Genomic DNA, 16,983 nt, shown 5'->3' with positions numbered 1-16,983 from the left:
AATGGGATACTGGCAACACCTGATGGTGCAACAGAACACTGGGGTCTGGTTTTATAGACTGGTATTACCGTGGGCTAACTCTATTCATTTTCAATTGAGTTAGCCCTCGGCTCAAAGGTAATACCAGTATATAAAACCGGCCCCAGGTCTATTCGTTGCAATAAATCAGTTCATTTTCGATGAAATTTGAACTCGATTTCTAGGCTTCCAAATCCGAAAATTATCAAACAAGTCATCGGATAGATGTTAGATTCCCTTTCTTAATCAGTGTATGGTATTGATTTCACTAAAAATTGATTTATTAATCAGAAAAGTTGACTCGAATTTAATTGACATCGAAAGAAAATTGAAAGAAATTGTCGCGGTAACTCAGTGCCAGTACAAACTTTGCAGATTATCTCCGATTCATCGCTTCCCTTAGCCTTGCCAGAATCCCATTGTAATAAACTAATTTGGTCCAAGAAAAATCAATCTAATTATAGCTATCATTCCTAGTCAGCCAGTTGTACAGTACTGTGAGATAGAGAAATTCACTGTATTATAAGTTTAAAACCCACAATATACAGGATTCAAAAGATTAAAAACCAAATTTTATTCATTAAGAATTAAAGAATAAGTCAGGAGTGATGATGTTCTTTTCATCTTTTCTGTATCTAAAGGGTTTTACCATGGACTCTCTCCATGGTTTTACCATGGACTTTACACTAATTTTCTGTTCTCCATGTCAGAGTGTGGCTATTGTACCATCTATTATAGTCCACAAATGGAGTACCCGAAAAACTAGCTACCTCGCCAGACAGCATGACGAGCATTAGGTCGTCCGTTGTCAAAATGAGTTCATTTTCAATGAACTTTGAACTGGATTTTTAGAGCCTTATATTATCACAGCACCCACCAATAGTTTCATTCTTCTACTCGGATATCGGTATAATTTTCATAAATGATTGATTCATTTAAGTGAAAAGTAGATTTAGATTTAATTGAAATGTAGAAGAAATCGAACGCTGACGACCAACGATCTACTAGCGAACCTGGTGGATCCTCGCCTGCTATACGTGGAATCTTCGATTGCCCATTGAAAATGAACCGAAGTTAAATCTTACTGAAATCTGTGGAACTGAGTCCTAATTTGTATCCAAGAATGTACCAATGAGGTCAGATATATCGAAAACATTGAAGTCGCTCTTATCGAGCAGAACCTACAAATTGTTGCGGTCAAACGAGATTATCAGTTCTGAGCAGACGTATAACTCAACGGAAGTTTATTAATCAAAATGTTACATTCATTAATTTCCAGTTATTTCCGACGAGTGATTTAGCAATAGAAGATGACCACATTCCACTGTTATATAGACTGTCATGTGTTCTTACATTATTCATATCTATGGAATTCTCCTGCGACACAAAACTACATCATTCATAATAGATACTGATTGCAGTGTCTGAGAGTGAATGCCCCGTTCTAAATAGTACAAACGGTTTCTATTGTTTTACCGGTGATTGAGAGGCTACAATTGAGATCATAGACAATGAAACACTTCAATAATTTCAACTAGGCATTCGAGGCATCAAACCCTAACTGGGTATCTGTTCAGCCTCAGTTCATGAGTACTTATCAGTCCAGTAACACAGCACCACAGTCGGTGTTGTGGGTTACTCCCCCGGAAAATTCTGAAATTCTACCATCTCTAAATGCAATCTGAGCTTTTGTGGGGATGTTAGATTTGATTTTCCACACATCAGTAATAAGGGGATCCTCATCTTCTAGTACCGCTCAGCAGCAGCAGCAGCATAAACTTGATCCATACATCCCTTTTCAAATTCGGTTCTGATCAAATCTAATGTGAACAATGGAGTACCCGCAGCGCTACTGTGGCAATCGAGGATTCCACGTATGGCAGGTGAGGATCCACCAGGTTCACTAGTAGTTAATCGGTCTTTCGCGTTCAATTTCTTCTACATTTCCATTGAAACTGAATGAATTTTCTTCTCTCAAATGAATCAATTATCAATGAAAACGATACCGATATCCGAGTAGTTTAACCCTTTCAGTGCGGACTAATTAATTCTATAGTGCTGGAGATAATTTGAAAATTTCACCTTAGTGTGTTAAATAATGGGAATACCACTGTAGTGCGTCCACACCCCGGCGCGGTGTATCGTTAGTTACTAGTATTTCACTATGTTTGATAGGCGCTGACATTTTTCAAGAGAGATAATTACTAATTACATCAATACTAGCAAAATCGTTCACTGATTTATACACTGCATTGCGGTGTAAGCGCAATGAAAGGGTTAATGAAAGTATTGTATATTTGGTGGGTGCTGTGATAATATATGGATTCGGGAAGTCTAAAAAGATCCAGTTCAACATTAATTGAAAATGAAATAATTTTGATAACGGAAGACCTATTGCTCGTCATGCTATCCGTTGGGATAGCTAGTGTTGCAGGTTTCCGATCGCAAATCTTTGTTCAACTTATCGCATTATCAATACTAACAAAAATACATGTGTTTTTTATACTAATGAAAAGCTCGGAACGCTAAGGTAACAGAACCTACATTATACACCTAAACGACCAATCGAGATTACACTCAACATCTATTGTATAGTAGTAGTACATGTAACTTCAATCACTTCATTACTCATTTCAATTATTCAGGTTTTTCATCGCATTTGAAATAGTTCAATTATTCAACAAGCGATTTATAACAATTTTCGGAACTAGATCGGCGTGAATTTAGGAATCGTTTTTGACCAAATATTTTCCTATCAGGTCAGGTTCGTCGCAGTGAAAGTGAGAGAGTTAGATAGGGATGGAGCTGGAGAGAGGGAGCGAGGAAAAAATCTGTCATCAACAGGAGACTAAAAGCATTAGCGTGAATTTATGTATGTTTGCGTTGGGGGATTGGAGTGTTTTTATAGAAATCGTGCAGCGACGTCGAGGGTGCTTTACACCGATATCTCAACTACCACTCATCACTCGTAGACAATTTGACAATAGTATCACCGTGGTTATACCACGACAACTCCGTGCTTAAAATGCGTCTCGTGCAGACAGTAGAAATGTCTTCTTTTATATACCAATGAGTCCACGGCCGGCCGGTAGCACACATAGCACTAGCTTAGGGAGGTTTCGATGATTGGTCACCACCAATTCCGGAATATTCTTCTATATTTGTTTCAATCAGAATATGCTTTGGAATCTTTTCTGGTGTTTGTTTCAACCAGAATACACTCTACTAGTCTGGAATATCTGTAAACCGGAAAGAAGCGGCCGGTAGAGAGGTTGTAATCCGGAATTGTTTTTCCTTAAATCGGAATTCGTTCGAGCGAAACCTGCCCTAAAACTGGTCAGAGGTTGTTGAATTAGCTATCTAATACGATCATGATATCCAAAAATCTAAAGACTGGTCTAATGTTTTAAAAGGTAGATTAGCTATTGAACTTGGTCCTTTGATCTTATCTAAGCCCTGACTATGTGTAACAAGACCCCCCCCCCCCCGGAAGCTCATAACTCGTGACACAGAGAAGTTTCGAGCCAGAAACATCCTTTCAACTAAGCTACAGGGGTTCAGAACCCAACAGCTGCTGTTAGAACTCGAAGTCCGTTCAAAAATCTGAGGATCGTAGTTAAGTGGTGGCATGATTGAATTGCATTAGACAGGGTCCTAATAAGACAAAGCTTTGAACACAGCATGAAATAAGGACACTCGAATCAAAGGAAGTCGAAACGTCTTTGTGTTCAATTCTATTGTACCACGACTGACAAAGATGAATAAATGCACCATCAGTTGCTACTGCTGCTGCTGGTGCTGGTGGTGCTGGGCTTGGAGATAAAAATCAGCGAGTGGTATGGGAAAGTGATTAGGAGAATTGATGAAACGGCTTCGTGATGCAGTTGCCCGCTCTAGCCTCTTCCAGCAACGGCGCTAAATTCGTACTGATCACTTTAACGATAATCAAGTTTTTATGTGACAATTCAATTATTGGACGAAAAAATATGGCGCCAAATTCCGCACGAAATTGACTTAACATTAGCCTTTACAGAGTTTCACGGTTTCATTTGATTAGATATAGATTTCTTGACGAACAATTATCAGAGTCGACCCACGAATGAGTTACAAGAATCTACAGCAGCGTTAATTGTGAATAACTGTAGAAAGAGAGGCACGTTTTTAAATTTCTCAGAATTCTTTACCCTTTTTACATTATGAACCTTTGATAAGCGCATATCTGTGGATATCATAAAGTGTCCTTCTGACTGAATCTCATCTGGCAAAGTTGGAAAAAATAGTGTCACCTGACGTCCAATTTGAAATTGCAAGCAGGATTACGTTGAGATAAAATCTAGCAGCTTTTGGATACATGGAGCACGCATTTTTGTTTCAGACATCATTTATAAGTCTGGGCTTAATTCGTATGCTACAGTATTGAATGCCGTTCACAAACAATAGCTTCATTCTTCAAATTTCCTCTTAAAGATAACGAAATGTCCAATATGCAAGATCTGGGGAATACACCTAAAGCCAAATTTACAACAGAAAAATGCATCAGATATCATTATCTTCTTCATGAAAATCTCCTCAGAGATCTACCGTTGATAACTGATAGAGAGAGGCATTTATTTTCTTTCAAAAATTTCTGACAATTTCAAACTCTTTTTTACATTCGGAGACACTTGATTTATTCTAGGCCCCTGCACCTCCTGCACGAGTAATAAACGACTGACCCTTGATACTAATAATTGCATAGATAAATAACAAGCAGTAGTTATAACTATCATGTAGATATGATTAGATAGTTTCCATGTGAAAAAAAAAAAAAAACCTAATCAGTCGCGCCGGAATAGATAATACAAATAGAGGTGGCATCATAAACAAACGAAATCTATTGTTCGAAATCTGTATCTCCTACAGGGTTCTCATCTCAAAAACAGTTTTATTTCAGACTCCTTGTACTCCATACTAGTCAAGTCCGGCGAATTTTACCTAAATCTAATTGGAAAGACCTAACTATTTATTCTCCTGATTCTCAACTCGGTGAAACTATTCACAATCCCATCGTAGTCGACGAGTAAGGAGGCACAGTTTACATTACGCTGTGCAAATAAACAGTTGAATAATCTAATGGGGTACCGGAACTGCTACTGTGGCAAGCGAGGATTCTGCGACCATCCACAAGGTGTCGCTATTAGTAGTTATTGGTTTACCGCCCTTCAATTCCTTCTGAATTTCAATTCAATTCGTATAAACTTTTCTTATTAGAAAAAATCAATGTATGCAGTGAAATCTATACCATACACTGGGTGGGGAAGAGAATCTCATACCTATTCAAGACTTGTTAGATGATACAGAAAACCTCGTCTAACTCAACAAACTGGCATCGGCAAAATTGGTCCGAGGTATACAAAGTACGAAGGATAGGGAAATACATTAGGAAGTCAGAAATGATTTCATTTTTGTCTGACTTAGTCAAAAGTCTGAGTTGGATATGTCTGAGTAAAGCAAGGATTAGTGTATTTGAATTTGAACTAATTTACACTAACGAATAGCCCAATGATTGCGCCATCTGGTGTCTGTCGCCGGTACCTCATCGAACCTAGGTAAAGCGCATACATACCTGAAACACATTTATAAGTAACGGTAAGTTCAGCTTTCTCTCCGTGACACGGATTATCAAACTGTTCATCGATGACCGCCGTGTGACACTCCTGACGTCCCGAACACATCCGTTTCATCTTCAACTGGACATCTTTATAACAACTGCTCTTCCCGATCGCGCCGCATGTGTCGCGCTCCGTCCGACCGTACGTGGCAGACGCAAACAACAGAATAGCAGACGGACCGCAGTTTAGATTCAAGTATTGACCTTGACATCTGGACGTCGTCGTCAAATCACCTGCAAAGATAGAAAAAGATTTATGATTGATTCTTTGAGGAACATTTTGACACAGAGGATATAGAGGTATACGGTAGTCGTGAGAGTTAATGGGAAGATTTTTGAAGATTGTTAAGATGTTCTGATCGATGGTTCGACCAATTAGTCTTTGATTAGAGAGCAACCTGCAACCTAGGGATGATACAGCGGAATGAATCAGGAAGTTTGCAGAAAAATGCTAAACAAAAGAAGAAATAAGCTCTTCTCAAGGCAGGGACACAAGACAAAGATTTCAGGGACTGAGCTCCATTTCAAATACTTTGAAGTTTGCCATAAATCATGGTTAACAGAACATTTTCAGGGAGAAGCAAATTGGCTGCTGAGGAAGGGACATTTGACTGGTCTTAGTGACGATGACAAATTGCTGAAGTAGTCATCAAAATCACCTGGGAACGTGGCGCGAGATTTTATGGGAATTCGTAAAGATTTCTGAGAACGGTATCGTAAAAATTCACTCATCGACGAACGTTAATCGTGTAGGTAGATCACGGACCAGACCAACAACAAGTGTTTTATCAGTGATGATTCATAGATTCCCCGAGGACCCGACGGTCAAATCAGTCGTAACGCTAATTACGCGTAATCAATCTCAGTTAATTACAGACTTCGGCTACAAGAGGCTACTGCTACTGCTGCCACGACCTGCCTCATTACGTTCCATGATTCTACGATCCCTGAAATCGCCGATGAATAAACCAACAAAGGCGTCGGGTAATTAACGATATTAATTCCGGCCGCGAGTTGTAATTATCAATTCATGAATTCAGTATCGCCAGGCGCGGGTGTCAGTGAACTCCGTCACCTCGCGTCAATGTTTCAGGACAAACTCAAAACTCATTCCCGCTAAATCCTGCGTCAATACCATTACCTTCGCGCGTGCAGACAGATAATCCATCATGACGGTAAATCATTTAATACGAATGTAATGAGTACACGTTAAAAATGTGTCTATATCACTTGACGGGGGTCGCATATATCAAATATTTAGATCATAGTGATGCGCCTGTCTGTTAGTGCGGAGTATGCGCGCACAGATAATGACTACTGGATATAGCTATATCGGATTCCTGTTAGCCCCGTCAATGGTGGACATTTCAACAACGGAACGAGAGCATGATTTTCGGTCTCGCAGGGATCTACACGCAATTACATACCACTGTGTAAAGCGTCTAAATCATCGACCCCGGCATACGAGGGCTGTCATTGCTGTGCAAACTACCATCACTTGACCCAGGGCGGCATCGCTACTAAACCGCTGACCGGACGTCTGGCACCCCTTAAAAAAACTTGTGAACCTAGTATCTATGAGAACAGTCCAATATTAGAAAATTTGGATCGGGAAGCAATATTAACATTATCGTCATGAAATATTATGCAAAGCAGATGATTTCAAATCCTAATTATCTTGTAGCTTTATATAAAAGATGCCTTAATTAGCTTAATTGCTAATGGGCCCGATTGAAAACTCTATTGAATACTAAATATGGTCGACATACCACTCATCATGGTCACCACACTGATCCACTCATGGCTTCATGGTGTAGTGGTTAGCATACCAGGCTTGAAACAGAAAGTTCCACTGTTCAAATGTCGAAAGGGATGGTGTTCAGGTTTATAGGGTTCTGGAATTCTTTTAGGTTGAATATTGCATCCATTTTTCTGCCTGAACTTTTATACACATGTATATTCGATTGTAGAAAGCGCAGACAAAACTGGAGCGTCTTTACTTATTAATATTAACTTAGGAGATAAAATAGTTCAGTCAAGTATCAACTGAAAGTATAACTAACATCCATCACTGATACATAGCATCAATTACTAGACACTAGACACTGAAAATACTAATTACGATAGAATAGATAAAACTGAAGGCATCGGAGAGCTGAAGCTATCGAGTAACCATAGTGAGAGAAGGGAGAGAACTGGAGTAATCCGGCGGTACCACAGTTAGAGAAAAGAGAAAGCTGGAGTGATTGGTCTCCATGGACAAGTGACTGTCCACAATAAAGAAGGAAAAACTAAGAGAGTAGTGATGTTACAATTCAAGGGCCATTTTCAAAACTAAGACAATAGTGATTTTCAGGCTCAATGCTATGAGCCATTATCAAAAACTCATCAATTTAGAGTCATCCAGTACCATAGTGAGATGAGAGGAGGGATGGAGCTGGAGTCATCCAGTACCATAGTGAGATGAGAGGAGGGATGGAGCTGGAGTCATCCAGTACCATAGTGAGATGAGAGGAGGGATGGAACTGGAGTCATCCAGCTCCATAGTGAGATGAGAGGAGGGATGTAGCTGGAGTCATCCAGTACCATAGTGAGATGAGAGGAGGAATGGAACTGGAGTCATCCAGCGCCATAGTGAGATGAGAGGAGGGATGGAGCTGGAGTCATCCAGTGCCATAGTGAGATGAGAGGAGGGATGGAACTTGAGTCATCCAGTGCCATAGTGAGATGAGAGGAGGGATGGAACTGGAGTCATCCAGTACCATAGTGAGATGAGAGGAGGGATGGAGCTGGAGTCATCCAGCGCCATAGTGAGATGAGAGGAGGGATGGAACTGGAGTCATCCAGTGCCATAGTGAGACGAGAGGAGGGATGTAGCTGGAGTCATCCAGTACCATAGTGAGATGAGAGGAGGGATGGAACTGGAGTCATCCAGTGCCATAGTGAGATGAGAGGAGGGATGGAACTGGAGTCAACCAGTGCCATAGTGAGATGAGAGGAGGGATGGAACTGGAGTCATCCAGTACCGTATCAATAGAGACAGGCCGAGCTGGATTGACTGATTACATTTATTTATAATCGCATGGTTTATACAGTGTTAATGTGTACGATAAATTTGTATCCATTTCCTCTGGCGCGATCAATTTGGAGCGATTTCGCGAGCGTTTGCGTTGAATTCCATTTCAGACGAGGATTATATTGTTAGTATCACGTACACACGGTAGGATAGAGAGAGAGAGGAGCCTGGGTCGACTGACGCCAGTTCAATATCGCGCGCCATAAAAACCATTCTAAATACGTCGATAAATTGTTGTCACCGCGAGAGCGACGAGAAATATTACCTTCGATTTTTCATGTTTACCGCGAAAATTGTGCGGATCAACGCAATAATAAGCGCAGCTCGATACAACGAGGGCGAGGGATACAGCGGATCAACGTAATAACTAAATCGAGCGGGGAGAAGGGGAGGGGGAGACGGTAACCCGGCCCGTACCTCGGCGAGCAACAGATGAGATAAATCGTTATTCGAACGGTTTTCGTATCGAAATGTCGCGAACGCTTAATTGAGCTGTACGATGATCGATCATTTCTTGAACGACGACGGCGCATTTCGGTAAATTCGGGACGCACGAAACGGGAGCCATTAACGTCCGCCCAGCTGCAGTTCGTTCTATACGGCGTCTAATGGCCGTTTTTTTTATACGAAATACCTTATCCTCCCCTCGGCCTCTTACCGAGCGAGCGCTTGGATTAATGGCCGAACATTAGCCGACGCCGCCGGACCGGTTTCGGTAAGTTGCGCCGATGGTTATCTCGTTTTATCTCTCGAAGGATTTCGTTAATGGACGCGATTTTAAGGACGATCGCGTTCGCGTTCAACGGCAGGAAAAAAACACGCACGCACAAACAGAATCGTCTTCATTAATGACGAATAACGCGGAAAAATTCATCGATCATTTTTATCGTAAATACAGAACGAAATGAAGAATATTCCATTCAAAATGTGATACTTTCATCTTCGTGATTTTACGTTTAGAAAATACGACCTCCCGGACCTCGCAGTTCCACGGAATATTTCGACTCAAATTATTGCTTTCATTTTTGATCGGTTACCTAAGATTTTCAATGAGGACAACAATTCAAATTTATGCTTGAAACCTTTTTTGGTGAAACAGCACCCTGCGATACAAAATTTCCAGTTTTAAAACTTGAAACCGGTTCTTTGACTGCAGCGAGCTGAAATCAGTTAATTTTACAATGTTATTTCACTGTATTCAAATCCTCTAATCAAGGCCTCTTCAAATAGCTTGGTTTTCGGAAACGCCTGCCGAAATTTATGATTAAAATCAAACAAAAACAAATTTAATTTCTTTATTCTCGTCTGTGGGAACGAATTTATTGAGAAAATTAGCAAAAAAAATCTTTTTTCATTTTTTTCTTCGCCGCCCAATGAGAATCCTCCCTGCGAAAAATATTGAAAAACGCGAGGTTCTTTTTTCATCGCAGAGGGGAGAATCATATGTTTGCACGTATGCATCGCACAATCGACGGTTTTCTCGTCTTTCAAAAATCGATTTTCTCACCGAGGGATTTTCATAACAAATTCTATTCCTTCCGAAATGATGTTTGAGTAGGTATACCCCGTAAACTAAGCTATCAAAAATAAGGCCTCACCAATAACTGTTCAGAGTCAGGCCATCCCAAAATAATGGTCTGTTTGCCGTAACCCGACCGACCCGACTTCAACAAAGGTACCAAGTGAAAACTTTTTTTTAAGCATTCGTTGAAATAAATTTTATTTTTGATATTGTTTCCATATGAAAAAGTTGATAAATTTGTTTTTTTTTACCTAAAATTTTGCAAAAAAATATTTCTACCTACCTACTGACTCATCCTGAAAACTTGTGAGTCGGTGTTACAGCAAACAGACAATTATTTTGGGATGGCCTCACCAATAACTGTTCAGCATCATGAAAAAGTTCTTAAGCTAATAGAATGGATCAGTTTTATGAGCGTGGAACAGAAGCCTGATGTTTACATCGTTTCAGCATCCGATAGTTCAGCGTTTTTAGAAATAAACTCAATATTGATGTGTGACTCGATTTCTCGGTTTCGCGCGTGTATAACGTGACATTTTCATTTCCGCGATTTCCATTAAAAAACCTCGGCAAATTGACACCGTTTTTAACTTTGTTGATATTTCACTCGATGTTAACATTGCCGATTCGTTACCGATTCGTTAGCGCATCAGATTCAGTAACGATAGCTACCGTTACATCGATTCTTCATTTCCGGCGACGCAATTAAACCGTCTCTATTTTCGTACCGGTAATTCTGAAAGGTTATTACAGGGATTTACATTACGCCCGGTGTTTATTCATACCGTAACACACCGGTCGTATAGAAATCCAACAATCCCGACCTCACCGCTACATAACCGAGCTGTCGTGTGTATTCGAGTAGAAAAAATACAACATGGTTTCTTAGATTCATCAAACAGTAGAGAACAGTAAACTGCACTTAAGTCAAACCTTTTGACTTGAAAGGCTGGTACAGTAGACTCCGATTAAGTGAGATCTGGACTTGAGAGCGATATCTGAGTTGGATGGTACAGTAGACTCCGTTCAAGTCGGGTCTTTTGACTTGAGAGCGATATCTGAGTTGGATGGTACAATAGACTCCGCTCAAGTCGGATCTTTTGACTTGAGAGCGATATCTGAGTTGGATGGTACAATAGACTCCGCTCAAGTCGGATCTTTTGACTTGAGAGCGATATCTGAGTTGGATGGTACAATAGACTACGCTCAAGTCGGACCTTTTGACTTGAGAGCGATATCTAAGTTGGATGGTACAATAGACTCCGCTCAAGTCGGATCTTTTGACTTGAGAGCGATATCTGAGTTGGATGGTACAGTAGACTCCGCTCAAGTCGGATCTTTTGACTTGAGAGCGATATCAGAGTTGGATGGTACAGTAGACTCCGCTCAAGTCGGATCATTTGAATTTAAAGCAATATCAGAGTTTGATGGTACAGTGGACTTTGCACCAGAGCCAGATCTTTTAGAACTGAAATTGGATCTAACCTACTGAAGTACTGATATATCCAGATCCCGTAGCAAGAACAGGTGAAACTTGACCAAATTCGAGAAACTGAGTTTTTATCGAAAACTTCATAACAGAAAGCGAGAAAAATGTGGTACTGTCTTGATTGGAGGATACCTAGTTTGCCTAGGAGGAGTCTCCTGATGGGGGCGATGATAAACGAGGCATCTCAAAATACCTGAGAATATCGCATGACTAAACATCGTCAGTATTTTTTTTACAAACCGAAGAAATCTAAACTCCCGCTGCGGGTGAGGATCTGTAATCTACAGGTTGTTGTTAGACGGTTACAAGTTCAAAACTTCGCGTCTAGTAGTGTTGAACAGGTTTTTAACGGAGTATCAAAAGCTTCTGATTGGTCTGCGAGATATAAACTATTTCAAAAACGAAACGCGATTACCTCATAATGTACATGTTAAACGAACTGGGAATAAACCTCGCTCGACCCAGACAGCTATCTCTATCTATCCCCGGTTTGAGAGAAATAAAACAGACTACAATACCCATAAGCTTCTCTTTTTATCCATAAAGATGTTTCTTTTGAATGCGCGCAGCCTTCAGGGAACCCCGAAAGGCTTGACTGGAGAGTCTTTTAAATAATAAAGAACGAACACGCGAAGCGAAGTGGGTTCCGCAGACCTAAACAAACTCATACACCTGAACTAAGAAATAGCTTTTTCTTACAAGTCTATTGAAAATGAGTCGACAGCGTTGAAATTTCATTCTGAAGCGTGCTTCATTCTGTAACTTGAAGTCTCGTCGTTCGGTATGCGCCCGCTCGCGTAGTGAATTTCTGACAGGTACCCCGTATATACGTAATAGTAAACAGAAAGAAAAACCCACATCATAACATTCGCATTATATGACTAAATATTTACATTTCGATACATTTGCTATATTCATTACACAGATATTCTATATACGTGATTATGATTAGAGCATGAACTGAAAGCGTGCAAATTAATCTCAATATATTGTAATAAAACTGCTCTCTAACAAAGGTAGCAGCGTCTTAGACGAGAATTGAAATGTTCCAGGTCATATAGAAGTCTACATGGACCCAGATCTACAGTTCTGAAAAGGTTTCAACTCATCTACCTTCAGAAATGAGACACGAATTGTCATAGACGTTAAGAACTAGTCACTTGCCAGTTCAGGCTGGTCGGAAGATAGTTTGAATGAACCGGAACTGAATTTCAAATTATGTATTTCGATGTAAACAGAAATTCTGTAAATTCAACTGCCCATCGCACAACTGTATCTGTACTTCGATTTCCGATTTCAAAATCAAACCCCCTATTTCGCTCCCGGCAGGTGGTGGTGGGTATGTAAGCTACACCAAATCAAAACAATAATCAAACAAATTCTACCAATCAAATGGAAAACGGGTCAATCCCTATCCCTATTTTAAGATAAAAAAAGAACTAGAAATACACAAATAAATCTTAAATGCACCCAAAGAACCAACAACAATACTCCAAGATGTGCACTCAGGGAGGATGATTATTGTAAAAAACAATAATGTCTTGAAGTAAAGAATTCTGGATATTGATAAATCTATCGATATACAACATTTTAGGAAACTGGTCTTGACGAATGGCACTCGTATTGACGCCGAGTCTGAGCATCAACATGGCAGAAATTTGATACAGAAGTTTATAGCAATGTAACAAGTTTACAGTTGTTAAGTTTATCACAGTTTAAACCGTTAATTCTCTAAACAGTATCTGTTATAAGTTTGTAGACTGCATTCACTATATTTGACCGATTATTCCGATAGTGGTTTCCAGTTTTGATCGATAGTCATGTAAATTATTCAAAAACCACTCGAGGCTATCTGATATATTTGATATTTTGTGCGACGTCGTCGCTGCTGCTGCTGCTGCTGAAAATTATCGGAAGTCAATGAACGAAAAAAGTTCGACACGAAATTCGCTTCTCGTCTTCAAAGGTAGCTTCGCTCACTTCGAAGACTTCGTCGATTTGAAAGAGATCCTTCGAGACGTTCATTCAGTTGATAGAACACGACTGTGAAGAATGATTGCATGGTTTAAACATGGATCAAATCATTGATGAGTGGTTTATCCAGAACGTTGAGCACCGACAGTTTTTATCTGAGTCAGACTTGCTTTTTTACTGTCACTACTTTCTCTCTCCCTCATTCTCTCGCTCTCCCTGCTCTCTACCCTGCTGCCTCTCTTCATCTCTCCCCCACTTTCTCTTGCTCTCCTTCTCTCCCCACTTGTTCTCACTTTCCTTACCTTTTCTTTCATCTTCCTCTCTTTCTCCTACCCTCCCTCCATCTTCCTCTCACCTTTTCATCTCTCCCTCCCCCTCTCCCTCTCACATTCCCCCTCTCCATCTTCCTCTCACCCCCTATCTTCCTCCCTCCCTCCCTCCCTCCCTCCCTCCCTTCTCTATCTCTACCTCTAACCCCCTCTCCGTCAGTTTATCATTAATACTTCCCCTCCCTTTATCTCCTCAGCCCTCTAGCCTTCTCACCTCCCTTCACCCACCCTCCCTTCTCTCTTCTCTTCTGCCCCTAACCACTAGGTTGTATAAGTAGTAGTCATAAGTTTATTCCATTAGGACAGACACCCTCAGAGACCTGGACACTGCCATAGTAGCAGCTGAAGCCAATTGCATAACTTAGCGATCATAATTACGAGCTTTATTCACCAATAATGCTTCATATGAACTCTACATAGCTTTTTTCTTTAAAAAAAGAATGTGACATGACTGGCTGGAGCCTGAATTAGTCATCACTTACGCTGCTGTCCGTCGGACTTAGTAAATATCAACTAATAACATTGACGTAATCGAGTTAGAAAATTGAAACAGTAATTCAGTTCTGCAGATTAAAATAATGCGTCGAGGGAATCTGGGCGATCGGTTCGTATTAATTTGTGAATGCATCTTAAGAGTTGATTCGTATTTTTCCGGCGATAAGGAAGATAGCAGCGCAGCCCGGAGGCTGCGAATGATTAGAGCGGGGAGACCGAGGATGAGTAATATCACAGCGATAACAATGATACGGACATCCAGAGACATCTCAGCTCTATTGTCATCATACGTCAGAGAGAGAAGAGAGATGGAGAGAGGGAACGGAGGGAAAGACGCAGAGAGGGAGAGAGGGAAAGAGGGAGATGGGGAGAGGGGAGAGAGGCAGAGAGGGAGAGGAGAGAGTTAGAGAGGGAGAGATGGAGAGAGGGAGAGACAGAGAGAAGGAGAGAGGGAGAGAGGAAAAGAAGGGGAAAGTGGGAGAAAGGGGAGAGGGAGAGAGTTAGAGAGGGAGAGGGAGAGTTAGAGAGGGAGAGGGAGAGGGAGAACTAGAAAATACTGCCAACCTTGGGAACGGAGCAGCTAATGCAAGAGACACGATATAAAACTATATTTACATATAGTTTTGGAGTGCGCATTGAGTAGGTTCTCTATGCATTGTATAATCAAAAAAATTTTCACTGTACAAACAACTTGTTCTCAACACCTCAGACTGTATAATAGCAGGAAAAACAGCTCAGGACCCAGTTCCACAGTTCTGAGTTTAGACTCCGGGTCCTGAATACGACCGACCGCAAACTCAAGTTCAACTCTTGTAAGAGATTGCAATAAATATTCCGTCGATAAACTGCCAAGAAAGCGCGTTATAACATTTTAAAATCTCGAGAAATTTTCAAGAGGGTAAAATGCGTAACGCAAGTGACAGCTACCAATAACCGATATCTATACTATGAATATGCAAGACGAGGAAACTTGAACGAAGACACGGGGACAATATTTTGTTGGTTCGTTCTCGGAAATTCTCGTTCAAATATCATCAAATAGCGATCGTTTTGAATATCAGAGACACGCGTTTTAAAATCGAGAGTAAGAAAATTGGAATCTAAATTTGAAAAGAATCGCATTACAAAAATTAGACACGTCTGAGAGAAGAGAGGAGAGGAGAGAGAAGAGAGATTTATCAGTTCATGTCAAACGGTAAATGTTGATAAAATTGAGCGTAGCATTGCAGCAAATGAATAATGAGATCTCAGAGAGCTGAGAGTGAGCCCGGGAGAGAGAGGGAGAGAGGGAGAGAGGGAGAGATCAGATCTGAAATTGAAATTTACTAAGAGATCAGTGATAGGTGATAGAAACGACTACGACTACGTAATGAAACAGTAAAAACGCTTCAGGACCCTGCAAACATTGCGATATCTATCACACAAGATGGAATGAAGAATTTCAATTGGAAAATCTGAAGTACCGAGTATAATATTCATCAGGGATAAACTGAAGCCAAATGAATATCAATCCAAGGTGAATAAGGGGTTTTTCTGGAATATCTAATCAGAAAGGAAAGATATGTTTGCCACTTAGAAAATCCTTATTAATCCTTTTTGAAAGAAGTTTGAAAGAACACTTTTTCTTAACATTATCAGGATCCAATTCTACAGTTGTGAATTAGAGTTTACTCTGAGTTGAAATCATTTCATTTTTCATTGAATTACTCCCATTAAAATCTTAAATCGCAGAAGCTGGGAACAGCGTCCTGGATCAAGTTGCACAATTTGGGTTAAGACTCTGAGTTTCAACTAGTCAACCATTTTTCAATGGGTTAACTGAGTCATATCTTAACTCACAACTGTGGAACTGGGTCCTGGATATCTCAGTCCCAAAGAACACCAACATGAAATTTTGGATAAAGCAGCGTATGATATAATGATTTCAGCTTCTGGTGTGTCGAAACAGCGGGGAACTCTGTAACCAGCCGTCACAAAAAACTATCTCGATCATTACAACTGAATGTTAGCTAATACTGATAGTGATCATATGGAAATCATCTGCAAGTCTCTAGATCGAATTAGCTCGATTTATGAAATTCAGGACGAGGTCTGTTATGATTTTTATTCCCATAGATATTTACACTGGCGGCAATCAGCGAGCCGCGCAGTATTACCAGATGCAGCTACACTGGCGGTAATTACCAGCTGCATCCGCTACATCAGAAATCATAAATTTTTGATCGGGCAGTTTATACGAGGTAATGTGCAGACACAGAGCAGTCATAACTGCATCTTTACGTTTAAACTAATGATAAATCTCATATGCAACAGTTGTAAACAGCTAGAGGTTCATATTCAGGGCAGATAGAATTAATGCGCGGTCATGAATTTCAGATTTTCAATTAAACCGAACGCATAGATCTAGCCATTCGAAACAACCAGAAGAGA

At 40.4% G+C, this 16,983-nt stretch overlaps 1 protein-coding gene across 1 annotated transcript in view; it reads right to left on the bottom strand.

Annotated features, from left to right (window-relative positions):
- The window catches only part of LOC141899979 (uncharacterized), a 35,515-nt gene that overhangs the window by 7,884 nt on the left and 10,648 nt on the right, over window positions 1–16,983 (bottom strand). The window contains exon 2 of the mRNA XM_074786644.1: window positions 5,624–5,902. Coding sequence (XP_074642745.1) covers window positions 5,624–5,902 — 279 coding nt within the window. The remainder of the gene's footprint in view (window positions 1–5,623; window positions 5,903–16,983) is intronic.

This window comes from Tubulanus polymorphus, chromosome 2 (assembly GCF_964204645.1).
Source record: "Tubulanus polymorphus chromosome 2, tnTubPoly1.2, whole genome shotgun sequence".
NCBI lineage: Eukaryota > Metazoa > Nemertea > Palaeonemertea > Tubulaniformes > Tubulanidae > Tubulanus > Tubulanus polymorphus.
Note: the sequence above shows the minus strand (reverse complement) of the source record. Positions and strands in the feature narration are given on the sequence as shown.